This window comes from Halichoeres trimaculatus, unplaced genomic scaffold (assembly GCF_033239565.1).
Source record: "Halichoeres trimaculatus isolate MK-OKI-2021-1 unplaced genomic scaffold, fHalTri1.1 fHalTri1_scaffold_10, whole genome shotgun sequence".
Taxonomy (NCBI): Eukaryota; Metazoa; Chordata; class Actinopteri; order Labriformes; family Labridae; genus Halichoeres; species Halichoeres trimaculatus.
In genome coordinates, this window is record NW_027437187.1 from 36,846,956 (window position 1) to 36,868,933 (window position 21,978).

Genomic DNA, 21,978 nt, shown 5'->3' on the forward strand with positions numbered 1-21,978 from the left:
TCCAGACCCTAGGAATGACGTCATTCCGTCACATGAAGCGGGCCTCATAGACACATCGAGCATAAACAAAGCTTAAATTTCCCTGCTAAAGAAGCTTCCTGTTCACAGAGTGCGAGATCCGAGTAGATTAGTGAAAAGAGGAGAGGAAGGAGAAGGTGAGGAAAGAAAAGATGAAGAAGAAACAGGGAGAATTGCAGGATGTGGCTCCTGCCGACGGCGCCAAAAGAACCAGGAACTGGTTTAATGCAGGAACACATACTAAAGGATCCCAGACCAGATTCTGAGTGAAAATAAATGAACAGACTTTTCAGAAGACCAACATTTCTGTATTAAAATCCTTTTTATTGCTCTTAAGTAACATTTTAGAATATTGTTTATTCTTCACGGCTCATTCACCGACTCAGACAGGCGACTGAAAACAGAGACATGATTTTATTTCCAAACATCTATCATGTTGAATAACTCCATCAGGTGTTTGAAGGTTTCAGGAGCCCGACATGTAAAGGGGGTTACATCAGTTACATTTAGTCTGAGTGATCACAGAGTAAACAACTACACAAAAAAAATAATCAGACAATCACAGACGCCCAATTTAACGAGGAATCATCGCCAAAAATATGGAAATATGTGAGAAAAACATTCGGAAAGATGATTATTAACAGTGTTGCCAACTCCTTAGAAAAAAAGTCGTTATTGGCTTTCTCAGAAGTAGCTAAATGTTAAAGACAGCTTGGGCTAATTTGCAGAAGAAGCCGTTAAGTTGGAAATCACAGTAAATTTTGTTATACGAAGGAACACTCTTCAGTTCATTCCTGTTTTTGTTGTTTTTGTGTCCAAATAACACCGCTCCTCCTTGATCAGGGCTCAGGATCAGATGCTGGCTCTGGCTGCAGCTGGGAGGGACTGCTACGAGCGAGGAGGATTCGTCCGCCTGTGAGTGTTTTGGAACAGGAGAGAAGTCCAGATCGAAACGAGCTTTCCCGTGAGTCTCAAAACTTCAGAAAATTTTTGTCACATTTTTGAAACAGAGTCGTTAGTGAGGTCTGAAAGTCACAAAGTCGGCAAAACTGTTTATTAAAGACACAGAAACAGGAATCGACACACAGGACATGTTTTTAATGCTAAGACAACAAACAAGCACAAACTGTTCATTTCTTTCCACCTCAAACATGATTTCTGTACGCAGAGAAACAACATTCACAGTCAACCTGTTTTTTTTTTTTCTTTGAGTTTTTACAACGAGCAGACTGAATTTCACTGATTCACATCATTTAACAAACACTTTGGCCTCAGGAGGGAATCATTTACACAACCTCAGGTCTTAAAATGTGAAGCTGATGCTGAGGTGTTTTAAACCGCAGTTCCAGGAGTGTCCACTAGAGGCTGGCTGTACAAACAACAGAAACCACATACACACCCATTCAAAAAGATGATCTTTACAGCAGAAATAAACATGTTTAGAGTCTGGTTCAGAACATGATTTCCATCTGAACTGATCATTTCTTTATGGTTTGTGTATTTCTGGTAATTTGATATTTCAAAAAAAAAAAAAAAAATGTAAAAAGTTTAAAATTCAAAGCGTTTTTCTTTGTTGGGGTCAAGACGACTTAAAAGATTTAAAAATTGTCAATTTTCATTTTCTTTTTCTAAAAAATAGGTAAAAAATGTTGGAAGACGGAAACAAAAAATGCCTGTATTTTATATTGCCCAACAGGAAGTTGCTTTTCAAAGTAAGAGTGCATATAAATATGGTGCTGTGTTTCTGGCAAAAGCAGTAAAATAAGACTTTTATCTGTGTCCTGTCAAAAAAGTCTTGCAGTCAGGATGGCGCTTCTGCCTGAAACACGGCACCAACTGATATGCGCTTTTTTTTTGAAAAGGCAACTTCTGGTCACCCTTTTTTTCTCATTTGGGTTTTTTGTTTCTGTCGACTAAAATTTTATATTTTGTTTTAAGAAGCAGAAAATAAAAATTAATGGTTTTTAAAGTTTTGTCTATCTATTCTTGACCCCGATAAAAAAATGTTTTAAAATTAAATTTCAATTTTAATTTTTTGATTTTCAAAAATGAAAAGGGAATAACCATTTTTTATTTATATATTTATTTTTTTAATGTCTGTTTCCAATAACCAAAACATACACAGACCCTCTATCAGCTCACACTGAATGAATGAATGAATGAATGCTTTGAATCCAAACCATTTAAATCTGTTAAGGCCCAATAAATTTCAGATTTTTAGTCTTAAACTCATCTTAAATTTCGTAAACAGGATACATCTCTGAACGTGTCATCTTGATCCGTCATTCAAGCTCGTATGAGTTTTCTTCATCCTGCTCAGTCTCGTCCTGCAGACCGGTCACCATCGCTGATTCTTGGTGCGTCGTATTCAGAGTTTTGTCCCTCAGGAGCAGAGACCTGTGAGACGTTAAAGGACGGTTAAACTTGTTGCACCTCGTGCGTGTTAGAGGTTATATAAACTATGAGATCTTACTGCTGGACGCTGCTCCTGGTTGTCCCTTTGCTCTGCTGGATCTGGCTCTGGGAGTTTGGACTCACATGGTTCCCTTTCAGCTCTGGCAGAGACGCTTCAGTGAGAGCCGTCTGTGACAGAGTGAATAAAGAGTGAAACAGAGACTTTAAGTGGTTCAAACCCTGAAACCAGAAGCTGAAGCTCCTCACCTTCAACCCAGCGTTCAGAACGGCCCCGAAGTTCAGGCCCGAGGACACGTGTTTCATCAGAGACGGACTCCTGCAGGGTAACAAAGAAAAACATGATCACATTCAGACAAATTTACAATAAATAAATCAGTATGTCTGAAATTTTTGAAACACAAACCCTGTGATCTTCTGGGATCTCCTCTTCTGGTACTCCACCTCGTCCACCGTCCACACGGCGCCTTTCACGTTCTCCACACGCACAAAGCATTTGTGCAGGCTCAGGTTGTGTCTCACGGCGTTCTGATGAAATCACAGAGAAGAGGATCAGCGTGAACTCAGGTGTGACACCGAGCAGGATCAGGGGAGGGGATAATCTGAGCGTTCGGTACCTTCCACGTGGCGGCGTTCCGTCGGAAATAAGCGAACGTGCGTGTGAACCAGTTGTAGATCTCGTTCAGCGTGAGCTGCATGTCGGAGGTTTCCATGATGGCCTGAAGACGACGAGGAAACAGAGAGGAGAGAGTAAAAAAGAGAAGTTACACAGCTTGGTTTTTTTATTTTATTTTTTGCTTAATACGACAGGTGCAGCCTTTTTTCCTTGATGCACAATTCTTTTTCAGTAATCACAGATTTGATCTAAAAACTATCCATAAAACAAAACTAAAACATCATCAACGGTTTGGATTCTGAATTAATTATACAATTTTATAAATGTGTAAATAAATGATTCTTTGTCAATATTTTAACTCAGTGTTGAAGCTGAATAAATAAACGTACATAGCAAACAATGTAGACATAGATCTGTAATTCTAAATTAATTGGCTTTTATTTTGAAAAAAAAATAGACACTGTTTAAAATAGTTAATCAAAGAAAGTTAAAATATTTTTTCTTTTGTGTTTTTGTTTTTGAACTTCTCAAGTGAGAAAAAAACACTCTTTTTCTGTTTATCACTGAACAAAACAACTTCAGATTTAAAAAAAAAAGGTATATTTTAGCATTTTTCTTCAACATTATGTCTATCGTCTGAAGATAGGGGAATATCAAATTGTTTAGCTCCCACATGTCGAAACTTTGGGATGCTAAGCTAGATACACATCACATCAACTGCGTGAGTTGTGTGGTCCTTCTCCTAATTTTATCTATTTTATTTGTATATATTATTTTATGTACTATTTATTGTTTTAGTGTATTCTTGATACTGTTACTTATTTTTATTACATTAATGAGAACTGGTGGAGCTGTTTTACGGTTTTTATTATTATGTTTTTGATGTGCAGCACTTTGATAATGCTCTGTTTGTAAAATGTGCTTTATAAATAAAGTGGATTGGATTGGATTGGATCTAAAACATTTTAAAAATTAGAAAAAAAAAAGATTAACTCTTTTTCTATCTTGAAAATCCTTGATTTTAAGAAGGAAAATATAATCTAAATAAATAAATAAATAAATAAATACATAAATAAAAACATACATTAAATAAATAAATAAATAAATAAATAAATAAATATATAAATACATTAAATAAATAAATATGTAAATGAATATGTCAATAAATACATACATTTAAAAAAAAAAAAAAACTAAACAAATGATAATTTAACACCTTGAGTCTTTTTTTTTAATGTAGAAGTCTATTTATTAGCAGTTTGGCCTTTTTCTCTATTTTCCATAACTTTATAATTTAACCCAACCCCAAATGTCATAACTGTCCGGTTCACTACGTCACTTCCTGTCCCACCGTCCGTCTCCATCACTCACTCCACCTGTCAGAGAAAACAGTTTAAATCTGATCTAAATCCTGAAAACATACAGCGGTGAGTTATTTTTAAAGTTGTATTGTTAATTATGTTTGTTGTGTTTGTTTGTGTTTAGTTGATTTCGACGATTTATTGTGTTTTTGGTCTTCTGTGAAAGTGGCGGGAAGACGCTAGCACCAAATCTCCTTTAAAAAAGTGTCAATTTAAGGATCGCAGTTTCGGTCAAAAGAGCGACAGTTTTTTGATTGTTTTGTGATCATTTTAAGTTAATAGAGCCTTTAATTAGAGCCGTTTGATTCTGATAAAAGGAATATTTGAATATCTATGTTACTTTACGTTAAATTTTAACTTTTATTGAATTTAGATGAGATAATCCATAATTTGCTTATTTTCTGAGGAGATTTGGTTTATTTGGGAAACGATTACTGACGTTGATTCTGGCAAGGAATTTTATTTGATCATGTGACCCACTTTGGGAAACACTGGTCTTGTATCGTCTGCTTAATGTTCACACACACACACACACACACACACACACACACACACACACACACACACACACACACACACATTTTCCTAATCTCCTCTTGTCAACTCGCTCTCGCCGTACCTGTCTGATCAGGGTTGCGTAGGTGAACGGCGGCCTGATGTCCGTGTTCTTGTAGAGCTCGTATTCATTTTCTGAAATAGACCAAACACAGGAAGTGGAAACTGAAAGCGTGTTTAACCTGCTGCTTTAACTTCACCATCCTTCACTGATTTACCTGTTGAGAGCAGGTATGCCAGAGGGTGATGGCGATGATGCCTCATGGCCCCGGCACATGACGTCTGAGCGGGCGACTCTTCCTCACACGCCTGTGACGGCGTGTTGAGAGGTCGGGGGGACACCGGGGCAGAGTCTGACGCTGAGCTGAGCTGAGAGCGACACAAACAGACGACTTGGGTTAACAAAGAGCGGAGCGCGACGGCGGCGGCGGCGGGGGGAAGTGTAACAGAGCGATTGGACACGCCTCTTCAGAGGTGATCCCACAAAGAGAGGAGACAATTATGGTTAATTAGAGGGTGAAATTGTTTGCTGCGTGTTGATGATGGAGAAATATTTGCAAGATTAACAAATGATTAGCGTTAGCGATTAGCATTAGAGCATGTCTGCTGTCTGGAAACACTGACGGGAGCTGAGGCTGCGCTGCGTGGCGAGGAGAAGCGCTCAGGAGAGATATGATTGCGGTGAAACTGAGCCAAAAAGTCACTTTTAAAGGAATTCATCCAAGACCAGCTGTGACTCTACGTCTCGACTTTTATCTTTCCGAGTAAAACAATATTTCCGCACTTGCGTTGTCTGTATTGAAAATAAGATTACATTTCCACTAAATTACTGAGTTCTGCTTCCTCCAGTGTTTGGATCAAACGCTTTCTCTGCTGCTCGCTCTGCTGTCTCTGAACATTATCTACCTGCAGATCTCGCGGGTCAGCGGCTCCATCAGACCGCGGTGACGGCGTCAGAGCAGGAGCTGAGATTGACTGAGCCTCCACACACGGCAGGTGAAGGTGAGCCATCATCGCTCTCAGACGCTCCTGTTCTTTGCAGAGCTGGAGGAGGAGGAGGAGGACAACGAGAATCAAACTCTGTGAACCAACAAACATCGCAAGAAAGGCTGCATGAATATAAAACAGGAGGACGGAGTTTTATAGATCAACTTGATACCGAACATTTTAGAAACCAGGAAACTTCAATCAACTTGTGCAAAGTAAACTTTAGACACACCTGAAGCTCCAGCTGCTGAACCACCTGCATCTGGACTCTGCACTGTGCTGTGCTCCGGTCGTCCAGAGCGTGCTCGCTGCACAAGTGTCTGAAACACAAACACAGGAAATCACATGGCAGCAACTCAAATAACCACAGGTTACAACCGAGGTCTGCAGAAGAGCATCTCTGAACACACAACACGTCCAACCTTGAGGCAGATGGGCTACAGCAGCAGAAGACCACACCGGGTGACCCTCCTGTCAGCTAAGAACAGGAAACTGAGGCTACAATTCACACAGCAACACCAAAACTGGACAATAGAAGATTGGAGAAACGTTGCCTGGTCTGATGAGTCTGGATTTCTGCTCCACATTCAGATGGTAGGGTCAGAATTTGGCGTCAACAACATGAAAGCATGGATCCATCCTGCCTTGTATCAACGGTTCAGGCTGCTGCTGCTGGTGTAATGGTGTGGGGGATATTTTCTTGGCTCACTTTGGGCCCCTTAGTACCAACTGAGCATGGTTTTAAGTCCACAGAAAAAAAAAGAAAAACAAGAGGGGCAAAATAAAAAAAGAAAGAAAAAAGGGAAAAGAAAGTGGGGAAAAAAAAGAAAAAAAAGAAAAACAAGGGGGGACAAAAGACAAAAAAAGGAGGAAGGGGGGAAAAGGGCAGAAAAGAAAAGAAAGAAAGAAAAAAGGGAAAAGAAAGTGCGTAAAAAAGAAAAAATAGGAAAAAATAAAAAAGAGAAAAAAAAAGAAAAACAAGGGGTGAAAAAAGAAAAAAAAAGAAGGAAAGGGGGGGGGAAACGAAAAGAGAAAAAAAGAAAAAAAAGAAAAACAAGGGGGGACAAAAGACAAAAAAAAGGAGGAAGGGGGAAAAGGGAAAAAAGAAAGAAAAAAGGGAAAAGAAAGTGTGTAAAAAAAAGAAAAAAGAGGAAAAAAGAAAAAAAGAGAAAAAAAAGAAAAACAAGGGGTGAAAAAAGAAAAAAAAGAAGGAAAGGGGGGAAAAGGGAAAAAGAAAAGAGAAAAAAAAGAGAAAAAAGAAAAACAAGAGGGAAAGGGAAGAAAAGAGAAAGAAAAAAGGGGAAAAAAGAAGAAAAAAGAGGGAAAGGGAAGAAAAGAAAGAAAGAAAAAAGGGGAAAAAAGAAGAAAAAGAAAAGAGAAAAAAAATAGAGAAAAAAGAAAAACAAAGGGGGACAAAAGAAAGCGGGAAAAAAGGAAAAAAGAAAGAAAAGGGGGAAAAAAGAAGAAAAAAAAAAAGTGAAAAAAGAAGAAGAAAAAAAAAAAAAGTCCCCAGCCTTCCTGAGTATTGTTGCTGACCATGTCCATCCCTTTATGAGCACAGTCTACCCATCTTCTGATGGCTACTTCCAGCAGGATAACGCTCCATGTCATAAAGATTCTCATCATGGATGTTCAGACCACAAATCTGCAGCAACTGTGTGATGCTATCATGTCAATATGGACCAAACTCTCTGAGGAATGTTTCCAGGACCTTGTTGAATCTATGCCACCAAGGATTAAGGCAGTTCTGAAGGAAAAAAGGGTCCAACCCGGTACTAGCAAGGTCTACCTGATGAAGTGGCCAGGGGAGTGTGTGTCTTTTCGTAAACCATCTAAGATTTGATGAGCATAAAGGCTAACCATGTCGGTGGATTGAACCATTTCCTACTAATTCTTAACAGGAACCAGTTTTCTGTCAAACCTGAACCCCTGCTAATAAAAAACAGGGATAACTGCTGCCTGAAGGGAATTGTTCAGCAAAACTCGTTCAAGAATTTGCAGGAACTTCACACAGAGTGGACTGAGTCTGCGGTCAGAGCATCAAGATCAGATCGAAGGGTTAAACTACAGCTGATGGACTCAGTGAGTTGAGTTGCCTTGAAAAATAAGTAATGAAATAAGTTAATTTAACTGAATATCTGAAGTAGTTATGATTATCATGGAAACTCATTCTACTGAATGTCTTTAATCAATTTGTTACAAATTAAAATATTAATTGATGTAAAAAAAAAAGTTGCATTTCCCTGTAAAACATAATAAGTTGACCCTACTCACAACTAAAAGATGTGATATCAATAAATCTACCTTAAGAATTAAATAAATGTTATGATAAAAAATTGAAGCAGATCAAACAACTGAATTAAATAACATTATAAAGAACAGCTGGGTCTCATATCCACAGCGTTCCCTCCTCACTCATGGTTACAAACGCCGTCACAACAAAAATCAGCTCTGATTGAATAACTTTAGTAACCGTGAGTGAGGAGGGAAGGCAGTAGATATGAGATCCTGCTGTACATTGAAATATTTTTTTTCAGGTGGCACAGGTTGTCTGTGCTCCATGGCACTGACTGGTGATCTGTAAATATATTTATAAATGACATTTTTGACTCTACTATCGTGCTATTTAGGCCAATTTTGAAAAAGTTAGATTATATATTTATTAATTTTTGACACAGACAGCTGGTCCATGTTGTGGCTCACAGACAAACAGTCCATGTCATCTGGAGCACAGACAACCTGTGCCACTGCTGCATGTCTAGGGCTGGTCCACTTGTTTGGTCCGGACCAAAAGCTGACTTTTTTTCGTTTTGGTGAGGTTCGTATTCAGATTGTACTTTTTGCAAGTGGACTATATTCTGTAAACACATCCAGGTGTGTGAGGATCAGTGCTCTCATTGGACAGCACTGACAAAGGGTGGCACACAGAGTACAGACCTGGAAATGGAGGTAAACGTGTGTTTGTGCTCTTATTAGAGCTGCAAAATCATTTTCAGTTTCAAGAGCAGCTCCTTCAAAGCAGCTTAACAACACCGTTTACAATTTAGGAACAGGAAGACCAATGATCGCAGCAAGGAGGCGCTATGCTCTGCGTGTCCTGACCCACAACATGCTAGCTACAGCGTGGCTAAACAGAAGACGGAGGATCAGGTATGAACCAAAGACGGTTAGGTTACGGTGGCTCTATATGCCCAAAAGGAGCATGTATCCTGTAGTTAGTTCAGATGGACCTTGGTTTGTATTCAGACCTGCACCGGGGAACCACGAATACGCCCTAGAAGTACAACAGGGTCTCACATCGACTGCATCCCCTCCTCACTCACGGTTACAAAACACAGTCACAAACTAGTTAAATCTACTCAGAAATCATCAGTTTTAGCACTGAAAACCCAGACATTTGAGTAAATCGAACTAACTAACAAATCTTTAGTTTTAACGGATGACTTGCTCCAGCGTAGGATATAAGGTCTACAACGTTGAAACCGCCACCTCCTCCTGACCAATCAGCGATCTGGGAAAGTGACCTCCCATTCTCATCCTGTCAAAGCCGGTGTAATCTTTTTGAAGACATCCTGAATGAAAATAAAGGTTTTCATCAGATGGACTGAGCTACACCTGTGAAGAGGTGGGGTCAGACCTTACCTGATAAACTGGCTGACGTTCTCACACACCCACTCACACCCAGGCCAGTTACACACACCGTGAGCGTAGAGAGCGTGTGCGGCACCCCGCTCTGCTTTCACAGCGCTACACGAAGAGGAAGAGGAGAAGAAGAGTAAAGGTTTTATTCAGATTAAAAGCAGGAGCCAAACGGCAAACAACACAAACACGCTCCTTGTTTTCTTCACAGGGAGGTGGAGAGGAGCACGGAGAATAAATGGAGAACTATTTACTTTTGATTTGGGACATGAAGCCGTGTAAACTTTTTCCTTCAGGTAGCAGAAATAAAGCAAACAAACAGGACTAAATATCTGCTCCCAGGGGGAATTAAAGCGAAGCCTCGCCTCAAAGCAAACACCTCCCCACCCGCACCTCCACAGAAAGGAGACGTCTACACATGAGGAGTCTTTGATGTTTACAGGAAAGGCAGCTCTGATATCAACGGCACAAACAGACAACGCGTACCAGTCAGGCCTGTGAGGAGGAGGCGTCTGCTGCTGGGACGCCGCCGCTGTTTTCGTGGCTTTGGTTGACATGGCGTTGTCGGCAGAGTCCTGATTGACCTTACACGAGGTTTTCTCCTCAGGTGTTTCACGGACGAGCTCTTTCATGAGCTGCTGCATCTCTGCAGGGCTGAGTGCGCCTGAAACACACCAAAAAATCATGATAAAGAGACTGAAAACAAAGAATCATGGCATGTGAAGAGCTTAACACCGAGAGCGACCTGGAGGGAGAGCCGGTCTCTGCAGGAGCTGCTGCTGCTGGAGCTGGAGGAGCTGCTGGAGGAGCAGCTGTTGAGCAGGAAGCTGGGAGATGAAGACAGGAAAGGAGACGAGTTACTCCTTTATTCAACAGACAGGTTACAGGTCTTTATCTCACCGCGAGTGCTGACCTCTTTGAGTTTCTTGCTGGGCTGACGCTGGAGCAGCTGGAGGTGAATCTGTTGTTGCTGCTTCTTGTAAAACTCCTTCAGATGTTGCTGAAAATAACAACCCAGTTTATAATCATTAGACTTTACAATCTTAAAACACTTATGATAGATATAGAGATAAAAAAACATCTGATTTAGACACTTTGTTGTATTTGGAAAGGGCTGCCGATAGCACTACATAAATCCGGCTACTACAACGTTTGCTTGATGTCACGTTTGAAGCCGTAGCGCTACGTAACTGAACTGATGAGTCCCTTACCCTGGCCCGTTGTACTCAGTAAAATGTTGCCTCGAACAAAGAAAATTTGTTTACAACAGTGTGCGGAGACTCCAGGCCAGCAGGTGGCGAGGCAGTCCAATCAAAACAGATCCTCCTCAATGCCTTAGCGACAAGACGGCACCACATACTTACAGATCCACCTCAATAAAAGTGAACATGGTGGGAAAGTGAATGTACTTCAGTAACTAAAATATATTAAAAGATAAATATTGTTAACCAGTGATGTCACAGTCTAATCAGAAAATTAGCCGCACAGCAAAAAAATGACATCTTATCCGGTGTTTTTGTCTTATTTTCAGTGGAAAATTTCTTTTTAGACTCAATATGAGCCACATTCACCTGACCAGTCCAGAAAAATTTCATATTTCAAGTTATTGAAAGACAAAAATGAGGTCTGAAAAAATCTGCCAATGGAAGAAGAGAAAAGTTTCTTGTATTGAGACATTATTCCAGTTTCAAGCAAATTTTCGAGCAAATGTTTCTTGTTCCATTGGCAGATTTTTAATGCTTGTTACAGAAATGCGGACCTCATTTTGTCTTTAAATAACTTGAAACAAGACACTTTTCTGGATTGATCAGGTGAATGTGGATCATGTAGTTTAAAATAAGATAATTTCTACCTAAAATCAGACAAAAACACTTGATAAGATTTCAGTTTTTTGCACTGTGGACTTAGCTCCTGCCGACACCGCCAAGAGAACCAAAAGCTAGGTGATGCCCTACATAGCCGGGTGTTTTCAAAACGAATACCCCCTCCTAATTTGTTTTTAAAAATACTTTCAACCAGACGCATGGGGCAAATCTACCAATAAGTGCGGCTCCAAGCATGCCAAACCCTAATCCTGTGCCAGCCAATTAGAATGAGCTCCCATCATTCAGACATAAGAAATTTCTGTTTTGAAAATGTACTTAACATCAACTTTTACAATTTTTTTTTGCAAATTTTTAAAATGTTTGGAATTGTTCAGATTTTTGCACGATGTTAACATTTAAAATATTTTAAAAATTGCTCATTTTTTAAAATGTATGTAATATTTTGAATTTCAATTTTTGACATCTTTTGAAATTTAGAAAAAAAAATTAAGGTTTTGCAAATTTTTGATTTTTTTGTAAATTATTTTGATTCCAATTTTTAAAAAAAAGATTTTTGTTATTTTTTTTTTTAACTTTAATTTAATTTTTGGAAATTCACATTTTGGGGAATTTTTAAACTTTTTGAAACTTCATACACTTTTGATATGTATATTAGATAATTTTACTTTTGCAAATTATTTATTTCTTAAAATGAGTAATTTTGGTGACTAAGACACCCAATGTTAAAATTTTATTAATCAAAAAACATCATTTTGATAGTTATTTACATGATTTTAGCTTGGTCTCAAATTTTATTCACTTGTTTGTCTTTATAGTGAAGATAAAGTAGATTTTGTGTCTCCTGAATGACTTAAATCCAGGTGAGCTGAGGGAAAATGGCTCCTATGAAAGCAAAGGTTGCTTACCCCTGATCTACACGAAACCATGAAATCAGTTTTCCAAAATCTTCACTTTGGCTGGAGTTTTCAGAAAACATCTTTTCAGTGACGTAAAGCTGTGGTTTTACAGCTATGACGAGAACAACCTGCTGGGTTAATTATCGTGTTTTCGTATGATTGGTGTTTGGTTACCTGCTGAAGCATCAGAGCCTGTTGCTTGTGTTGGATCAGAGCCTGGAGCTGGTTTGGAGACAGAAGCTGCTGAGGGGCCATCATCGCCAGAAACACCTGGAAACAGGAGGAGGAGGAGGAGGAGGAGGAGAGATAACAAAGAGTCATCAGAGAGGAGCGCAGGATGAGAAAGAAGAGTCCAGGAAACCTCCAATCCAATCACAGAACAGCGGCGTCCTCTCTGCGTGAACATCATCAGTCTGCACGAGGTCAGTGACCCCTAACGAGGCGGCGACGGGCTGACCAGCTAATTAGCAGCTCAATGACACGCTTGTTGTGACTCCTGATAGAAGTGTACGGGTGTTAATCAGGAAAAACCCTCTCTGAATAATAACCGCCGTGGGTTTGAGGTGTTCCTGCAGGTCAGCGCTGGTCTTTAGGGAGAAACACAGAAAACTCAGCTTTCAGCAGCTGATGCTTTAACAACCGCTCACATCAGAAATTAAAATCTATTAATCTACAGTAACAAAGTTAATCTGTCCATCTCTGAGTGTCTGTGTTTTACTTTACTGTGATTTTTTTCAGTAAACTTCTGACTTTTCTTCCTCTACGTTTCTAACTTTGCTGTCGTTTCTGTTTTAGGGTAAATTCTGAATTTTAACACAAATTCAATAAACAGTGCAACTTTAGCTCAGGGGGTCTTCAGCAAAGGAAAACAGATCCAGTCACGGTTTGGTTTTTCAGTTGGGTTTGGATTTCAGGGTTTTGTGTTAGTTGTTTATGATTTCTGTTTAGCGTTTTCTGTTTCCTTTTTTATTCTGTAGTTTTTCTCCTTATAGTTTGGGTTTGGGTCTTTTTGTTCTTAGTGTTTCTGTGTTTTGGTTTTATCTGGTCTCTATCTTTAGTTTCCCTGTTTGGTTTTAGTTGTCTGTTTTCTCTCTCATGTCCCCTGGTTCAGTCCATGTTTTCTTGTGTGAGTTAGAGTGTTTTTTTTTTGTTTGTTTTTTCTTAATTTTGAAACATTTCTGATTTTTTTTTTTGAGTTTAGTCTTTTTTTTTTTCTCCTTGTTTTTCCTGTGGATTACCTGGAAGATCCAACACTTTTGGTTGGCATGTTTTTAGACCAAATTTAAACTTTATTTTTCTGTTATAGATAAAAATGTGGTTACACACTGCAAAAAAATTGAATCTTATTAAGTGTTTTTTTTTTCTTCTTTTTTTTTTTTTTTTGGTAAAAATTGTGTTATCATACTTGATATGGGACACATTCTTCAGAACAGTCCAGAAAAATGTCTTGATTAAAGTTTTTTAAAGACAAAAATTAGGTCTGAATTGCTTGAAAAAAAAAAAAGAAGAAAGAATGAAAGAAAAAAAAAGTGCTGATAGAACAAGAAAAAAAAATTTTTTTTTCAATAACTTGAAATCAGACTTTTTTGGCTTAGTCTGGTGAATGTGACTCATTTTTACTATTGGACATTTTTTCAAAAACAAAAAAAGGGGGAGGAAAAAAAGACTAAAACACCTGATAAGATTCCATTTTTCTGTAGTGTATTATCACGTTTTTTTATTAATTATTGTCAATAACCAAAAATAGAGTTTAAATTTGATTTAAAAACATGCAAACAGAAAATGTTGCATCTTTCAGGAAGTCCACAGGAGACATTTTCAACTAAAAATAAGACAAAAACACTTGATAAGATTTCAGTTTTGTGATGTAAATGTATTTTTTTTACTTTAGGGGAATGTTGATTTTATCTGACTTTTAACAACATGCAAAGTAGGAAAATGTCTTCATGTGACGGGAGAAACTCTCACAGGTTTTTATTTAAGCTGGTGAGTGTGGATCACCACGTTCTCCATAACGAGATAACTTTCATTATCAGATTAAGAAGATTAAATCCTAACCTTAGTTTGGTTTCTATCATTTGAAGAAGATGGGAAGAAATCAGTCTACCTTTAATTAACTTGTTATCTTGACAATCAGACCTTTTAAAGGTTTATACAACAAATATAACGTCCATCTTTGGCCCATTGTTAATGTCCTGTTTTAGTAAGAGCCAAACATAAAGAGAAAAACATGAGAAATGATTTATGTAAGCAGCTTTCTGATGATTGTGAAATGAACTCGTCTTGAAACATTTTGATCTCAGTCTTAAAGAAAACGGTCGATGATCAGATCTGGAATTTCTGTAAAAAAAACAAACAAACAAACAAAAAAACTCAGAATCTCAGAGGAAGCCAGACCATCCTTCACTGAGCTGATGGTTTCAGCGTTAGAGGACTTTGCAAAAACACCTTTAAAAGTCAAAACCTGTTCACAGCTTCAGATTTGATCCATAACAGTTTTTGAGCCCTGATCCAGATGAAGACTTCCTCCTGTTCTCTCCCCCTCACACGTGGAGGTCTGGTCCTCCCTGACCTGCTCCTCCCTGACCTGGTCTGACAAACTAATAGTGGAGGACAAACACAGGACTCCCTCGGACCAGATCTCATATGAAACCTGGACCAGAGTCAACAGAGCTTGACTGGTTTTTTCCTGCAGGAGGCCGTCCAATAAGGAGCAGCTGTATTTCCCCTGACGTCTGTGTCTGTCCTCCTCTCTGCTTATGAAGGAGGAGGAGGAGGAGGAGGAGGAGGAGGAGGAGGAGGATACCTGCTTATGGTGCCAGCTCTCTGCGCTGACTCCTCTGCAGGAGTCCCCGTTAGCTGCTCCTCCCCCGGCCCCGCCGTCCGTGTGGCTGAGGAGGCTGCTGGCCGGGGTCTGCCGCGCCGCTGCAGGACTGAGAGGAGACTCCGGCATCCTGCTCCTGTGCTGAGGAGGAGAAAGGAGCCGACATGAGCCGATGGAGGAGTTCAGCTCTTTACAGACTGATTATAACAGAGCCGTGTGTTAAAAGAAGAGCCGAGCATCAACAAATATTAAGATTTAATAAATCTTATCTTATTGTAGTAAAAAAAAAAGTCTTATTTTTATTTAATTTGACCCTGATCACCTGAAAAGCCCTGAAAAAAGTCCTGCTTCAAGATTTCAAACAAGAAAAATATGTTTATCAAGAATCTTAGACTGAGACTTTATTTTAAGTCTTTGCAAATAATTTCCCATCGTTTCTCTTTAAACTGGGGACAAGTCTCTGGACTGCTCAGGTGAATCTAGTTAAGGCATTTTTACTGAAAATAAGACAAAAAACACTTGATAGGATTTCAGGTTTCGGTGTAGAAACAGACATAAATTAGTAAAACCATAAAAAGCTCAGAGAAAAAAACATTTCTGCTCAATAAATCCTGATTTAGAGACTCGTTAAAGACGACTCGTATCCCGTGCTCCAGTTATCAGTCAACATCTTCAATATTTTCAAGATTTTAAGCTGGAAACAATATCGTCCTGTTTTTTTTTTTTTTTTTCGTCTTTGATTATCTAAAAGTGGAAGAAAGTTAATGTCAGAAAATAGTCTGTTTCCACTTCTCTACAGGGTGAAAACTGTGAAAACTGAGGCTTTTAAAGGTTTAATATCAGTGACTTTAGATCCGTCTTGTGTTTTTATTTCACATCTTTTACATCTTTTACTTCTTATCGAAATTTAACATCCCTCAAGCAAATTTAGTGACAAAACAGTGAGCTTTAAAACAGCCTCACAAGCTTTTGTGAGGATCTGCTCCATCACGAAGACGTATCTGTCTGTCTCTGGATGATAAAAACGTCTTTAGGTAAAGCAAGGCATGCAGACAAACTGCAAAAACTGAAATCTCATTAAGTGTTTTTGTCTTATTTTTAGTAAAGATGTCTTTTTAGACCTAATATGAGCCACTTTTACAAATATTAGGTCTGAATTGCTTGAAAAAAGTGTGGTCAGAGAAATGTGTTAAGATTAAAATAATGTCTTAATACGAGCACATTTCTCTGCTTCTGCAAGTAAAAAAATTGCATCAAGACATTAGTCCAATATTTTTAGCACATTTTTTTAACAAATTTCTCTTTTTCCATTAGCAGATTTTTTTGATTATTTTTTTAATTTTTTAATTTTTTATTTTATTTTATTTTATTCAATTTTTGTCTGTAAATAACTTGAAGTAAAACATTTTTCTGGACTGACCAGGTGAATGTGGCACATGTCGAGGTTTTTTTTTTTTTTTTTTTTTTTTTTTTTTTGTATCAAAACATTATTCCAATTTTTTTTGCAAATTTTTTGAACAAATTTCTCTTTTTCCATTAGCAATTTTTTTTTTTTTTTAAATTTAATTTTATTTATTTATTTATTTATTTTTTTATTTATTTATTTTTCATTTTTTGTCTTTTAAATAACATGAAATAAACATTTTTCTGGACTGGTCAGGTGAATGTGGCTCATATCGAGTATAATAAGATATATTTTTCTTAAAAAAAGACAAAAACACTTGTTAATTTAATTTTTTTTGCACTGTTTGTCTCAGTTGATAATCAAGTGTCCTCTTAGTGCACACTGCAAGAAAAAAAACTGAATTCAAATGTTAACGTCTTATTTTAAATCAAGATGATCTCATTATACTAAGCATGAGTCACATTCAGCTAAAATAAGTCTTATTTTAAGATATTGAAAGCTGAAACTAAAGTTCTTAAAATAAGAATAATGTAAAATACAAGAATCTAAACCAATCAGAAGCAACTCAGGCGTCTCTTTTTTTTTTTTTTAGTATCCAGATATCAGACGTTGGTCTGGACTTAAGACAAAAAAATAAGACACGAAAATAAATATGAAAATAAGACAAAAAAAAACACGATAAGATTCCAGTTTTGCAGCAAAAACAGTCAAAGAAAAATTAGTTAAACCATGATAAAAGCTTCACAAGGAAAAAGCAAGAAAAACGGACATTTCTGCTCAATAAATCCTAAATCAAAGAACTGACTTGTTTTCATGCAAATAAGAAATTATATGACCTAAAATCAGACATAAACAGTTGGTTAGATTTCACTTCTTGCAGTAAAAACAGATGAAAATTAATCAAAATGCTTTTTCTGCATGGAGAAAAAGCAAGAAAAACTGACATTTCTGCAAAATTAATCCTGATTTAGAGACGTAATAAAGTGTCAGACTCGTATAAAGACTAATGAGACAGTTTTACTGAGCATTAGACGTAAACACATGATCAGCTGGGATCCTGTACGTACCTCAGAGAAGTTTGGATGGATCCAGAGCCGAGGGAGCGTCTGTGTCTCCACGTCAGGCGGTTTGAAGTGAGGATGGAGGATGGATCTGTGCTCCTACCTGAGGGGGCGGAGCCACAGAGTCACTCAGAGTGATACAGACGCTCAGAGACAACATGTGTGACCAGATCTGCTCCTCATCCTCCTCCAACACGTGTGGTGTGATCATCCATGTGGGTCACAGAAATCTGAGCGTGTAGCGTGGCCTCAGGTGAAGGAGGAACATCACGCTGGGTCTAAAAGAAGCTTCAACGCAGACATCACTTCTCTTTGTCCATATTCATAGACGTACACATTAAAAAAAGCATTAAACGCCTGAAAACAAGCATCATTTACCGTCTTTCATGCCTGAACAAATGCTCCAAGTTTAGTCTTCAGTGACTTTATTTAGATATGCAGTAAGTTCTGAGGAGCTCTGCAGCTACACAGCTGTCAAACTGTTATCAAAGAGCTATTTACAGTCCTGCCTGCTCCTGCCTTTGAAAAGCACATCAGTGCATCTGTTCACAACAAATAAAAGAGTTTTAATTTGGGCTGTTTATAACCGCAGCGGACCCCAGAGGGTCTGAGCCGAGCAGCCTGTCAGACTCAGCCTGAGACGACTCAGCGCGACGTTTTCTGCACAGTCACCTCTTCCTGCTCCGCTGTTCTCCGTGTGTTTACTCCTTTAGCTTCAGGTTAGAGCAGGAAACCTCTGTGTGTCTCCAACCTGCAGGTGAGCAGGAGGTGGGAGAGAAATCTCCTTAAAGGGGGAGACCTGCAGCCGAGAGCAGCTACGAATAAAAACAGGTTAAAACAGAAAACATTGAACGCACAGATGAGAGTTTAATCATGGTCTGAAACTGGCCTCAAATACAAAAGTCAACTACAAGAATAATCCTGCTCAATCGTCTCCTTTGGGCCTCTTTACATGTGTGTCAGTGTCTGTGTTTTCCTCAACCCCCTCCTCTGCCTGGATGTTGATGTTTTGGTTGTTTCAGGATGTTTCTGGGTGGACAGTAGGCCTGATTAACTCAGCTAGTGAGTGTAAGAAGCTATTCTTAGCGGCTATGATAGCGGACGTAGCACTAAACTCCAGATAAAGCTTTTTCCTAAACGAGGGTGAAGCTTGGCTCGACTTACACTCACTTTCAGGAACTTGGAGAGCAATGTGAGTTAGCTTTCTGCTAACCAGGTATGTGTCAAATACCCGTGGTTTGCTTGTGCTGACATGTTAAGTCAGGTGCACGGCTCTCGAGTCTCTCCCACGTAGAAACACGATGCTACAGGTGGTTGCTGGGCTAGTGAGTGTGTCACATAGTCAAGGAGGCAGTGGGTGTGTGCTGCCGTAGTTGAAGCGAATAAATTCAGTGTAGGGGAGGTTGAGAGAAACAGGAAGTCGTGCACTTATCAACAGAGGGGGAAGAGCTTGAAGTCCTTGGTCTGAGACTCCAGCTGTCTGTCGGTGACTTAAAGAAAGCTCTCTGTCCTTGGTGTTGGAGGAAGATAAAGAGACACTGCAGAAACCCTCTAGACCAAGGGTCTTCAACCTGTGGCTCTGGATCCTCCTTTGAATCCGTTTAAGTGGCTCCTTAAACAAAAATAACTGAAATAAATTATTTTGAAAAAATTATGATAAATGATTTATTAAATTTCAGCTTTTTGATTTTTTTTGCAAATTTTAAAAATTTGAAGATTGTTTTAACATCTTTTTTTTAATTTTGCACATCTTTAAAAAAAATGCAAATTTCTTTTTTTTTACTTTTTCAGATTTAAAGAAAAGTTTAAGGTTTTGCGATTTTCTTTTCCTTTTTTTTTTTTTTACAAATCATTGAAATTCCATTTTTGAAAAAATTTGACTTGTTTTTTAAGTAGAAATTTTAGCAAATTTTTAAAAATTCAATTTCTTTGGGATCAACTTTTTTTAAATTTGATACAGTTATGAAATTTATGGGATTGCTTTTCTTTTACTTTTTTATATTTGCAAATTTATAAAAAAATAGAAAAATAAAAAAATGTAGACATCACAAAAAAACTTCCTGTTTCAGTAGGTATTCTCTAGATTTTAACAATGTGTATTTTTTTCTTTATTTTTAGTCTTTATAGTGAATATATAGTAGATTTTGTGTCTCCTGAATGACTTTAATCCAGGTGAGCTGAGGAGAAATGGCTCCTATGAAAGTAAAGGTTGCAGACCCTTGATATAGAACCTCACTGATCCAGGTCAGTACTTTAAGGACGTTTTCAGGTCTGGACCCTGACTGCACTGTTTAAATATATCAAATTAAATTTTAACGTGTCACAGTTTTGATGTTCATTAAACGGTTGTGTTTGGTAAATACAGTGTCTCTAATGGAGGGCAGTTATAAAGCACATTTCAAAATACAAAATGAATGACATGAAATAACTGCTTTAAAAGGAACTTGTGTGCAGAGTAAAAACATTTCTACACATTTATCAGTAAATCAGACTCATTTAAAGCACACAGAAGCTGCACAGTCTGTTCCTCAATCAGAGTCTCTAAACTGCCCTCGCCTTGAAAAAAGGCTAAAAGACATTAAACGATTGCATTTGAAAATTACACAACTAAACTGCAAGCTAATGCTAGTTAAAGACAATAATAATGACTCAATGTTACTCGACTGCTTTTGCTGTGAATAAACTTCGTGTGCTTTACTCCTAAAAACATGCACTTATGGTTCACCGGATACAATCAATCATGCAATCAAGACCTTCTTCTTAAGTGTTTTATTTTCTTCTTAATTTTTTATTTATTTATTATTATTATTGTTGTTGTTGTTGATGTTGTTATTTCTTCTTCGTCTTCTTCTTCTTCTTATTATTATTATTATTATTATCATGACTATTTTTCTTCAGATATTTATAAAGTTATAAACATATTAACTCATTGGACTACATCTGCTCCAGCAAACATCATGAATGAACATAAACGTTGTAAACAAATGAACAAAATAGTGCTATTGGTAATTTAATGAATGGGTATTTTATGCTTTACAAAGACATATTTTCACACATTTTCATTTTTATTTTTTAAAGTTGATAAGCTTTTTAACCCTCTCATGCATGTTTGTAAATTTATGAGCAAAAATCAAATATATATTTTTTTTAATGCCCAAAGAAGAATAACATCATGTTTCATGCATCAGAGAGAAAAGTTTTATTTTAATGGTTGAGGATTTGTCTTCATGTAATCTGTCATAATGTAGGATCATTTCTTCTGGAGGGAACTTTCTGCCACCTGCTGGATCAGTTTTTACCTGTCCTCATGTTTCCTCTGGAGGGAATTAATTCATTTCTGTTTTTTTTTTTTTTCAGAAACTCCTGCAGTGCATCAGCATTTTCTAATGTTTGAAACGAATCCCTCAGACGGCTCAGAGGTGGATTTGGAGGTGGACTCTGTGGGTAAAGGCTCCATCAGCTCTCTGAAACACCACCAGCAGGGGGTCATGACCTTCAGGTCATGTGACTCTGACATGCCTGTGAAGTCGGTCAGGGGTCTACAGGTCACGGGTTCACCGTCAGGCCTTCCTGCAGCTGTAGCTGGGCCGTTAAGAGTCCAGCAGACTGAGTCTGGCAGACTGAACCCAGCTCACACTTAGAGTCTGGATGTGTGGGGTCTGGTACCTCGCTGGATCCTGCAGAGGGCGCTGTGGCTCCACCCAACACAGACATCTCATCTCGTCCTGTCTCAGAGAGCTCTCTCCTGAACACCCTGAAGTCCCCTCTCTGGAAGTGTCCCAGGTAGACCTGATGGACGGCCCAGTACTGACCGTCCCCACAGCGGTATCAAGGCGATCAGGATGTTTTAGAGTCCAGATAATCCACGCTGCTCTAACACATGCTCTGTTTGCTCAGTGGGATCCAAGAGGAGCAGTTTCATCCAGCTGGTCGTACATTTTTCAGACCACAGGAAGTACAATAAGCACGAAGCACAACTTTACACTGGATAATCTTTAGATAAAACTAGATTTAGACTCAGTCAATAATCAACATGAGTTCTTTCTCTCAAATCACTCAAATCTTCATTCACACCAGTCCAGTTTCAGTCAGATCATAGCACAATTTAGGCCTTTAAATCAATTAACAATAACATTATATCAGCATAGGATCTGGCTCAGAGATTATCTGTCTGAGAGGTCTCAGTGTGTTGAGGTGGGTCAGGTCTAATCTGACTCTTTGTTGACAGATAGAGGTGTGCCACAGGGGTCTGTTTTGGGCCCGATGCTGTTTTTTTTATTCAGATGATGCTGTTGTTTATTGTATCACAGTTTCTGTAATATATTTTTCTATATATATCTATATATATAGATAGATATTATATATATAGATATTTTAC

The 21,978-nt window shown here is 38.2% G+C and overlaps 1 protein-coding gene and 1 long non-coding RNA gene across 2 annotated transcripts; one reads left to right on the forward strand and one right to left on the reverse strand.

Annotated features, from left to right (window-relative positions):
- Nucleotides 1–1,675: 1,675 nt before the first annotated feature.
- On the reverse strand, nt 1,676–15,362 carry LOC141796697 (forkhead box protein P2-like). Its single transcript, XM_074677944.1, has 15 exons — nt 15,117–15,362; nt 12,485–12,580; nt 10,502–10,588; nt 10,334–10,415; nt 10,075–10,252; nt 9,592–9,696; nt 6,182–6,269; nt 5,869–6,006; nt 5,181–5,331; nt 5,027–5,097; nt 3,048–3,149; nt 2,837–2,958; nt 2,680–2,749; nt 2,492–2,601; nt 1,676–2,415 (listed from the first exon to the last, which is right to left on the reverse strand). Exons 1-15 carry the CDS (start codon nt 15,261–15,263, stop codon nt 2,301–2,303), a joined length of 1,662 nt encoding a protein of 553 aa, XP_074534045.1. The 5' UTR covers nt 15,264–15,362; the 3' UTR covers nt 1,676–2,300.
- LOC141796698 (uncharacterized) lies at nt 4,391–21,738 on the forward strand. The gene is made up of 3 exons (XR_012598899.1): nt 4,391–4,473; nt 12,524–12,732; nt 20,958–21,738. It is a non-coding gene; the product is annotated as an uncharacterized LOC141796698 (long non-coding RNA).
- The last annotated feature ends 240 nt before the right edge of the window (nt 21,739–21,978 follow it).